Below are 11,395 nucleotides of genomic sequence, written 5' to 3' on the forward strand. Positions count from 1 at the left end.
ACCGATGAGCTTTGTAAAAATCGACGCGTTTCAAAAAGGCGGGGCATAGAGGAGAAACAATAATGTACAGTATGTAAAAAATGTGTTTTTTTTACTTTAAACCGCATAAACACATTTCATTACACCAAATACACAAAATAATGTTCTTTTTAGCAGCATCACATGATCCCTTTAATCAAGCAACAACAGAAAGACAGAAAATCACGCACTGCTCTTGACTGAAAAACTTTAGTAGCCCTAAAGATTAATCTACATTTATTTATAGAAATACATTTGTCTGCTTGAAAGAATGAAGAATATGGTAAACAAGTTGCTGTAAAGAATGCATAATTAGCCTATATAACGGTTGGTATTTCATTAAAAAGAAGACCATGTTCTTGTTCTTTGAGAAGTGGTTTTATTTCATTTTAACATAAAGGCATGTTGTGTGTCACCGCAGTTAAATCATGATAAAACCTTAATATCAAGCCTATATAATGAGTTTGGAAATGTTAGAGAAATGCTTAATAAATGCACTGTAACTAAACCCATTAGATTTCAGCCGACTAAACGTTTAGTCAACTAAAACTAAAAACAATTCAGATGACTAAAATATGACAAAAACTAAATGGCATTTTAGTCAAAAGACTTTGACTAAAACTAAATCAAAATTTGCTGTCAAAATTAACACTGGTGCAGAGGACAAAATGACCTCCCTGATTGTTTTTTATACTTACATAATTGTAGGTTTTCAGTGCCAGTAATGTGGAGTTAGTGACACGTTCTCGGACTGAACACCTTTCTGATCAGGATAAGTCTAGGAGTAAAGGTACTTAAACCCATACAAACAGAAAAATTATGCTGACAGTCAATTTAACTAAAAATACACATACATATAGTTTTTGTACATATACTCGAATGCATTTCCCTTTCTGTGCTGTCACCTTCCACTCTCTGTGCTTTCAGGATCTAGAACTCCTCTACAGTCGTTCCTTGGTATTGCTGAGCAGCACATCTCTAGTACTGGGGTGAGTGTGATCACTGATCGGTGCATATCATTTCAGTTCAGTTGCATATGATCTTATTTTTAATTTAGAAGTTCAGTATATTTCGTTTTTTGTTTTTTTTACATTTACGAACTAAACAAATGTTAAAATTACCTCACAAAACTATAAATTAAAAATATATAAGAACTAAATTAACACAATATTTAAATTTATTGATTTGAAAATGTTAATGATTAATATAATCATTAAAAAAAATAGCCTGAACCATATATAAAAAAATGAACATATATGCCACCATTCAAAAGTTTGGGGTCAAAAGATTTTTTTGTTGTTATTGAATGAAATGTATTTTTTATTGAGCATGGTTGATTTGTTTTATTGAGCGTGGTTGATGATTTAAACTAAAGACATTTCAAATGTTGTTGTTTTGAACTTTCATCAGAGAAACCTTAAAACATTTATCATGGTTTCCACAAAAATATGAAGCAGTACAACTGTTTTCAACATTGATAATAATAGGAAATGTTTCTTGAGTGGCAAATCAGCATATTAGAATGATTTCTGACAGATCATGTGACACTGAAGACTGGAGTAATGATGCTGAAAATTCAGATTTGATCACAGGAAGAAATGACATAATAAAAAATATGTTAAAATAGAAAACTGTTATTTTAAATTGAAAATAATATTTCACAACATTACTGTTTTTGCAGTATTTTTGATCAAATAAATGCAGCCTCGCTGAGCATAAAAACTAAATATATTGTTTTTTGTGACAATATTTGTGACTGTGCTGATTGGAGACAACACTGAATCATTTGTTTACTGTGTTTCTAGAGTCAGGTTTCTCAGTGCGCTAGTCCCCATAACCCAACAGCCATCACAGCGGAGGAGTACTTCGATGCAGAGTTTAATCTGAACGGCAGAGATATTGGGCGGCCCATTGAGCTCACGAGCAAAGTGCAGAGGTACCGTCTCTATGGCAACCTCAAAGTGCCATGATTTGAACCTGTTTGCATATGAATTAAGAACATTTGCTTTGTCTCTTTACCTTTGTGTGTCTCGCTCAGGTTTAAGGCCACACTGTGGTTGAGTGAAGATCATCCTCTCTCGCTGGCTGAGCAGGTTACGCCCATCATTGACCTCATGGCCATATCTAACGCCCACTTTGCCAAGCTGCGTGACTTCATCACCCTACGCCTGCCACCTGGCTTTCCTGTAAAGATTGGTGAGAAGAAGTGTCACATCAAGTTGACTGATCATTTTATGTCCTTAAAGTCAACAATGCAATCAAAATCTTTTGCTATTTACTTTCTTAAAGGGACAGTCCACCCAAATATTCAGTCATCATTTGCTTACCCTCATCATTTACTCATTTCTTTATTCTATGGAACACAAAAGAAGATATTTTGAAGAATGTTGGTAAGCAAACAGTTTCGGGTCCCATTGACTTCCATTAAGTTATTTTTGCTGCTTTATAGGCCTTGAAAGGTTAAATACACAGACTTGTATGTGTCAAAATGCACGTCTTTGCAAGTATCCTCGTAAACAGTAATTTAGGTCTTAAGTGAAAGCAAACAGCTGAGAAAGAAAAACACACATGTAACAGTATATTGGATCCGGGGCAGCTCTTAAAGTGACAGCAGTCTAATATTCCCGCTGTCTGTCATTCATGTTAATCAAACAACAAAAGACAGAAAATCTCTCACTGCTTTTGACTAAATCACTTTTGTTACTTTAGTAAGAAGAAAAATACATTAAATTTACACAGTGAAGATACATTTGATTACTATAAAGTATATACAATGTATTCTTATTTATTTTTTCTACTGTAGTTTTTTGTCCTATTGCTTGTAATTAATTTCTTATCCTTATTTAATCGCTGACTGTTTACTTGTCTTCAGTGAACTTGAGTTTTTTTAATTTAGGCTAGTATTAGTTTTGTGACAAGAATTATGAAATTTCTGTTGTATCAAAAAATGTTATATCATAAAGACCTTATTTAAAGCTTAAAACAACTAATTAAAAAAAACTATCGTGATATATATCGTTACTGTGAAATAGAATTACTCTTATATCGTGATATAAGATTTTGGTGATATCGCCTACTCCTACTTGATGGTGAGCAAATGATGACAGAATTTTAATTTTCCATTCATCTATGCACATTACATTTATTTGTTGTCTTATTTAAAATATTTTCTCAAGAAATGTCCTGTTTTACATCAAAAATTGTTGTAAACAGCAGTTTAAATTGACTTTAATCATTATTCTGACTCTTAGAAATTCCTCTCTTCCATGTGTTGAATGCTCGAGTGACATTCAGCAATTTGTGTGGCTGCGATGAACCGGTCAGTTCTGTTACAGTACAATCTCCTCAAGGAGCCACAGAGGCCGGTAAGTATCTCTTCAGGTCTAAAGTTGCTCTGACTGTGACTGTGCCGGGTATTTAGCCTCACCTCACTGCTTTCAGGTCAGACGCCTCCCCCTCTGCAGTGTGAAATCGACCCATCTGTGTTTGAGCCTCCCCCAGAATACACCACCCTTGGACCAGGCCGCAGCGAACCAATGAGGGATGAGGATGATAATTTACTCCAGTTCGCCATACAGCAGAGTCTGCTGGACGCGGGAACAGAGAGTGACCAGGTAATGGTATCTATCACATGGTATGTCCATGGATCAGCATTCTAATGCATTACACACAAAATATTCCATGCACTTTCTCGATCTGGCAAGCTCTGTTCTGATTGGCTGGCTGTACTCAACTTCTAAGAGTCGCTGCATATTTTTATCAGTCTGCCTGGAAACAGATGTTTTTCAAGGTACTAGGTTTATATGATTTGAGAGAGCGAATTATTTGATCTTGATTATTTTATTTTATTATTGTATTTTTTCAAAGATATCCAGAGTTTATTTTAGAAGCATGATATTTAGATTTCATATTCAGACACTAACTAGCAAGTAAACTAGATTTCTGCTATTAGAACTGTATTTTCCTCTTTATGACTGTGAAATAATCTAGACATTATTTTGGGTGAAAAGAAAGTCAGATATGGGTTTGTTTTCTGTAAAGCCACTCATAAACGGATACTGCCCTGCGATTATTACATTATTGAAATATATATGGCATGAAAATTGCTGAATCTAAAAACAAGCTCTGTTCCCAGATTTTATTTAATTTAATTTTATTTTATTTTATTTTATTGTGACGTGTAGATTTTTGTCCCAATAAATTTGGAAATATCTGTGTTTTTTTTTATTTTTAATTTTTTTTTTACTTTCATGCAAAACCAAACATTAGTCATTTTAGATATTCTGACAGTGTTTATCTCTATAGTCATTTTTTGTCATTTTTAACCAGAATAAGCTGTTACCACAAACCAGCCACTAAAACATAATATAACAAACTTGTGAATAATTTATTCAACATCCATCTGCTTTTTTGTGCTATAACCAAGAATGCAACCACATATTCAACCTGTTCAGGATAAATACCGAAAAAATATACTACTTTAATTTAATTTTAAAAATCATTAATATGTACAGCAGACATTTCTGTGATTAGTTTCAGTGTTGCAAAAAAACACGGTTGCATAAACTGCTAAGACTTGTCTAAGTTAGTCATCTACATTTTTAGCTGGTTATACTGTATTAGTTATTAATTTAAGACACAGGCTTAACATCATGGCTATGTTTATACGTCTGGCCCCACATCTAAACAGATACTTTACTCCTCATGATTAAGCCTTTTTCATAGTCTTTATTATTATTATGAGTAAATGTGATGCTCTAGTCAATACTAAACAATTAGCAGACATCAACTTTTCATCAGTCCCTCCACAGCTTTCCACCCACTCCCTCATTTCTCTTTCTTTTCCTGTGCGTTTCTGTAGGTGACCATATGGGAGGCTCTCACTAACACTCGTCCAGATTCTCAGCCTCCGCTTTATGAGGAGGACTCTCAGCTTGAGAGGTGTGTGTGTGTGTGTGTGTGTGTGTGTGTGTGTGTGGATTGAGTGTTGAGTGTGAGCATGTGCATATCAATTGTTCAGCTGTTTGAAATGTGATTGTGTGTCTGACAGGGCAATTCAGGAATCTTTGTCGCTGGCTGGAGGGGAGAGTGTCGAGTCCGATGCTGGCCAGCCGCTATTCCCGTCTGATCCCGCACTCAACTCACCTCCGTGTTACAGCTCACTGACCGAGCCACGGGTGCCGGGAGCGTTTGCTGTGGCCACCAGTTTTGATGAACAGCTACGCATGGCGATGGAGCTTTCCTGCAGAGAACAGGAGGAGTTAGACAGGTACGAATGACAGAGGAGCAAGAAACGACAGGATCCAAAAGCATAAGCTCTGTTCCCAAACCTACTGAGCTAAAATCTAGACAAACTTTGAAGGCATCATTGGCTTTTGACACAAAGCCTGTAGCAAACAGCTGACTGCAAATTTATGCTGCCTTAAAATATCTTTATGACTAAATTCTAAGACAGTGTTGCATGCATCCAAGAGTAAATTTTGTTTTATGTTTTTGTTTTGTTTCTATATACAACCTGATAAGCACATTTCCTAAACATTTTTATCAGAGAAAATTTTTTGTTGTTTTTCTATTTTGTTTTTTGTTTAATTTTTTTTTTTTTGTTGTGCTATAAACAACCTGACAAGCACATTTATTACACATTTTTCATCCAAGATAATTATTTTTTGTTTTCTTTGCCTTTTTGAAAACATGTTTTGTTTTGTTTGTGGTTTTTTAAATGGTTTTATTTTTGTTGCACTATATACAATCTGATAAGCACATTGACTGCACATTTTTCACTCAAGAGAAAATTTAGTTTTTTGTTTTGCTTCATTGTGCTATAAACATGACAAGCACATTTACTACAAAATTTTATCAGAGAAAAAAATAAATTATTGTTTTCTTTTGTTGCACTAATATACAACCTGACATTTACTAGGCTACTACATATTTTTAATCAAAGAGAAAATGTTGTTTTCTTTTTTCTTTTTTTGTTGTTATAAACAATCTGACAAGCACATTTGCTGCACATTTTTCATCCAAAAAAAAAAAGGTTTTGTTTTGCTTTGTTGCACTAAATACAACCTGACAAGCACATTTAGTACACAATTTTTTATTTTATTTTTCAGTATTTGTTTTATTTGTTTTTCATTTGTTTGTTTCATTTTGTTGCACTATATCTGGCAAGCACATTTACTGCACATTTTTTCATCCAGGTTAAAATTTGGATTTGTTTTTTGTTTCATATTTTCATTTTGCTGCACTAAATACAACCTGACAAGCAAATTTATTACACATTTTCATCCAAGAGAAATTATTATTTTTATTTTTTTAATTTGTTTCGTTTTGTTGCTCTATGAACAATTTTTGTTTTGTTTGTTGTTGTTTTTTGTTTCATTTTTGTTTTGTTTTGTTGTGCTATAATAGGGTGACCATATTCCAGTTTTACAAAAAGAGGACAGTGGGGGCAGGTTGAGGGGGGGTCTATATAATATCTGTAGCGTCTGGACCAATCAGAGACACCATTTTTCATTTGATTTAACAAATCAATTATTCATTATATTAACAAACGTTCACAGACCCCTCACCCAATAAACATACTGGGTGCCAAGTTGTCTGTGAACAGGGCCCAGGACCCTGGTTACCATGGCAACCCTGACACCAGATACATTTACGACCTAATGGAATGCGAAGCAGGGAAAATCACTGCATGTTCCATCGCAAGAGGCACAAGGCACAGTAGAAGTGGACTTTTCTACTAACTAATTCATAGGAAAACCTTTCTTTGAATGAACACACATATCCTTCAGGTCATGGTGTATATTATTGCTGTCTTGTATATTATCTGTTGTATTTCAGTCAAATGTAATTTATGCAATATTTCAAACCTTTAACCCATAGGAGGAAATCAGCCCATGGCAACAGTAGCCCAATTACATTGGGGGAAAAAAACGCGTTCTTGGCAACCCTGCATCCAACACAAGCTGTAGGAGTCTGATCATGGGTCGAGAGAAAGGAGAGATGACTGACAGACCATGCTGAAGGATTTGCTGCTCAGCAGATTGACAGATATCTGATCTTATAAGATGTGCTTCCTTTACACAGAGTAGTCTTTTCTGTCGTGATGTCGTGAAGCATCGCAGACGCGGAATCGGTTGTCGTCCACTATGACACGCTACACGAACTGAAACGATGGAATCTTGCGTCCCAACACCCAATGTCGTTTACGAATCCCCACGACACCCTACGTCGAGCAAATCGTGGCAAAATCGGGCTAAAATAGAGTAGTCTGAACCGGGCATTACACAGAGTGTGCGTGATCGCCAAATCATAAGTGAAAGTGAACAGCGAGCGCTCATTCATAAGAGATTTAAATACTCCACATATTGATAGCTGCTCCCTGATGCGCGAAAATTATATGCAATATTAGAATGTTTGCGTGAGCAGGCAGTAATGGTCAGATAGTCCCACGCAGGGCTTTAATACAAAAACGCAAACAATGAATGGCGACTGTAGAAAGTAAAAGCCGAATCCTGGACATTTTGGGCAATTTAGAAATCCCGGCCGGACGGGTCCGAAAAGAGGACGTATGATCACCCTAGCTATAAACAACATGACAAGGACATTTACTAGACATTTTTTCATCCAAGACAAAATGTTGTTTTTTGTTTCATTTTTTTGTTTTGATTTGTTGCACTATACACAAACTGGTAAGCATATTTACTACAAATTTTTAATTCAAGAGAAAATTTGGATTTGTTTTTTGTTTCATTTTTGTTATTTTGTTGCACTAAATACAACTTGCACATTTATTACACATTTTCAAGAGAAATGTTCTGGTTTTCTTTGTTTTTGTTTTTTTCATTTGTTTCATTTTGTTGTTTTTTAAACAACCTGAGAGGCACGTTTTTTTTATCTAAGAGAAAATTTTGTTTTGTTTGTTGTTTTTTTTCTCTGTTTTATGTTTGTTTTTTTATATACAACCTGGTAAGCACATTAACTACACATTTTTCATCAAAGTGAAATTCATTTCATTTTTGTTTTGTTGTGCTATAAACAACATGACAAGCACATTTACTATACATTTTTATCCAAGAAAAAAAAAATGGTTTATTGTATTTTTGTTTAATTTTATGTTTTGTTTTGTTGTACTATATACAACTTGACAAACACGTTTTTTTCATCCAAGACAGAATTGTTTTGTTTTGTTTTTTTGTTTCAGTTTCTGTTTTGCTCTGTTACACTATATACAAACTGCCAAACACATGTACTACACATTTTTTCATCCAAGAATTTTTTTTTTTTTTGTTCTGTTGCACTACAGTATATAAAACATGACAAGCACATTTGACACATTTTTCATCCAAAAGAATAATTTGTTGTTTTGCTTTTTTCTCTTGCCTGTTCTACTTACAGAAGCTATTCCAGTCACAAAAACATTAACACCTATTATTATTTTGTTATATTTTCAATGTAGCGACTTAATGTGAGGAATTTTCCACATACCACATGGGTTTAGTAGAGAAAATCTTAAATTCATATAGAAACTGTGGAACAGAGTTTATGCATTTCCTCATTTGTATCAGCCAGTCTCACTCCTCTTTTTGTTCCCTAAAGGAAGAGGAGGGAAGAGGAGGAAGAGCTGGAGAGGATACTACAGCTGTCTCTCACAGAGAAGTAACTGTAGCAATGCTTGATGTGGGTTCAACGGAGTAATTTATTGGTTGTTTTTTTTTCTGCAATGTTAAATTCTTCTTCTTCTAGATTCATCGCTCTTTATTTCTTTTCCAAAATAATAAAGATGGAATAGAAAGAGGAATCGGAGAGAGTGTGTGTGTGCCAGGACTGAAACGATTCATAACAGAAGATAAATCAAAGAGCACGGCATGAAATTGTGAATGATATCCTATCAGTTCCACTGTCTTTTGAGTGATAAAAGGTCAACTTTAACTTCATTGTATAATGATGCAGATGAAAATGTGAATATAAATTATGAACATTGATGACTATGATCAAGCATAAAGGTAAAGTACTGAAAATACTATTGCATAAAATAATGAGTGTACTTCTGGTGGATGATAATAACATGAGAGTATAAGTATTAAATGTTGCTCAAACACTTTCACAACAATGATCTCTGTTATGACGTTTTTGCGTGCATGGGGAAGCAACCATCTAACACACAGACAGCAGACAAAGAAACTGACAGAAACACCTAAAATATATTAGTATCATTGATGTAAAGGGGATTCGAATAGCCTTTGCCTTCAGAAAAGCTGCTCTTCACACAGACCATGCATGTGTAGTGTGATTTAGCTGCAGAGGTCCTCCGTAATATTACAGTGTTTCTATTATTATTCTTGTGTACCACTGTCATTTTGTTATATAAGACAACTGAATCATCCATTACATCTGCAACAAATCAAAAGGTATTCTCCACTAGGTGTTCAATCGGTGGGCAAACTTTCAAGGGGCCACAGGGTGGTTGGAGTTATTTAATTTATTAAAACATTGTTTAAAATTTTAAAGAATTTATTCAAATGCTAAAAAAAAAAAAAATGTAATCCACCTACCTATGTATGTGTGTACTGCTAATGCCTATATTATGGCCAGTGTTGGGAAGGTTACTTCAGAAATGTAGTAGGTTACAGATTACAAGTTATAGTTATCTAAAATGTAATAAGTAACTTTTTAGTTAATTCTGTTCTATAAAACAGTTACACAGCATCTTAATAATATCCTCTGAGAAATACCTTCAGTCTCCATGAAGCACATCCTAGTATTTCCTGTTTTTGAACACAATGCTTACTATCACTATGAGCTGAATCACTGACACACTTTACCACAAGCATCTGATACCCTTAACCTACAGCTACTGTTGTGGGGAAATGCTTTATTTAATAATTCATGGTCAAATTAATTGACACGGTTTTATACATTGGCAGTTCACTAGCATACATAGAATGTGGACTGGCATAAAATGGATTTAACATCCAGTTGTTTATAAGTGCCTTTTCTAAATGCAGTCAAACCCAACATTTATTCAGACACCTTCAACATTTCTCACACTATCACAGTTTATTCGCTATAGTTTAGAAAATGGTAATAAAATATGACAAGAACTCAGAGTTAAACTGTGTCAGAACAAATTCATCTCGATAATGCTGTCCTTCTGTTAGAGTCTTTGTACCCTGAGTCCGAAATTCTCGTCCAAAATTTTCGCACATTAAAAAATAAACACGATGTGATAAATCAATCACATTTACACAATGCCTCCGAAACTTTTATGCGCCATAAAAAATTCGGATCAGGTTCGATTTTCTGCGTTTTCGCATCCGTAGCAAGCCTTTTGATAGAAAAGGATCACGAAAAAACACATACGAAAATTTCGGACTCTGTGTGCAAGGACCTTTAGACTGTGTCACATATGAATTAGGTTGAATAGCTGTCAGCTGTTACATTTAAGTACACAATTAAATAATACCAATTTAGGTCCACCAATTACCAAGCAATGATTAATTTTGTTCAGTCTGTGGTGTAAAAAGGTTGCATTGGCAATTAAAGAAAAACACTTAAGCAAAACATGGTCAGATCAAAGTCTCTGAATAATGTTTGGTCCCAAATTATTATCAGTTTTACTGGTAGTCACTGTATGAAGAATTTTTGGGTATAATATGTCACAGTTTACTTTATTTTGCTATCCTCACTTACATAAATGAACCCTGTTTCACAGACAGGGCTTAGACTAAACCAGGATTAGGCCATAGTTCAATTAGGACATTTAGGTAATTTGTATTAACATGCCTTAGAAAAAAAAAAAAACATTACTGGTGTGCATCTTGTGACAAAACAAAGGCACTGATATATTTTAAGATCAGTCAGTGCAGGCAGTTTCTTTCAGTTAAAGCTCAGAATTACTGGGACTGTGAATCCAGGGGATAGTGTCCTGCACCCACTAGTAAAAAGTAGTGCTGTCAAACGATTAATCGCGATTAATCGCATCCAAAAAAGTTTTTGTTTACATATGTGTGTGTATTGTGTATATTTATTATGTATAAATAAATACACACCCATGCATGTATTTTGAAAATATCTACATGCATATTTATATTCATATAATTTATATCATACCTAATATATAAACATTACATATTTTTCTTAAATATATACATGCATGTGTGAGTATTTATATATACATAAATATACACAGTAGGCTACGCACACATTATGTAAACAAAAACTTATTTTGGATGCGATTAATCGCTTGACAGCACTAGTAAAAAGATATAAAAAATTATATCTGGTGTCTGAATAATTTTTGGTTTGACTATATAATCACGTGACACGTAATGCAAATTTAGGGGGCGAGACGAGCCGTCTAGCCCCCCCATCCCCT

General features: G+C 34.4%; 1 protein-coding gene across 4 annotated transcripts in view; it reads left to right on the forward strand.

The window, feature by feature from the left end:
• The window catches only part of LOC107661935 (ankyrin repeat domain-containing protein 13D-like), an 18,998-nt gene extending 9,912 nt beyond the window's left edge, over positions 1-9,086 (forward strand). Inside the window, exons 8-17 of one of the 4 annotated variants that reach the window (XM_016451734.1) lie at positions 727-808; positions 946-1,007; positions 1,824-1,954; positions 2,057-2,214; positions 3,270-3,383; positions 3,460-3,632; positions 4,880-4,959; positions 5,069-5,287; positions 8,617-8,697; positions 8,764-9,086. In XM_016451734.1, the coding sequence (XP_016307220.1) occupies positions 727-808; positions 946-1,007; positions 1,824-1,954; positions 2,057-2,214; positions 3,270-3,383; positions 3,460-3,632; positions 4,880-4,959; positions 5,069-5,287; positions 8,617-8,680 (1,083 nt within the window). In that variant the 3' untranslated portion in view covers positions 8,681-8,697; positions 8,764-9,086. Of the gene's footprint in view, positions 1-726; positions 809-945; positions 1,008-1,823; positions 1,955-2,056; positions 2,215-3,269; positions 3,384-3,459; positions 3,633-4,879; positions 4,960-5,068; positions 5,288-8,616 lie in introns of all 4 variants that reach the window. The other 3 variants (XM_016451733.1, XM_016451731.1, XM_016451732.1) reach the window with 3 other exon arrangements.
• Positions 9,087-11,395: the final 2,309 nt, after the last annotated feature.

Source organism: Sinocyclocheilus anshuiensis, unplaced genomic scaffold (genome assembly GCF_001515605.1).
Source record: "Sinocyclocheilus anshuiensis isolate Anshui unplaced genomic scaffold, SAMN03320099.WGS_v1.1 scaffold759, whole genome shotgun sequence".
NCBI lineage: Eukaryota > Metazoa > Chordata > Actinopteri > Cypriniformes > Cyprinidae > Sinocyclocheilus > Sinocyclocheilus anshuiensis.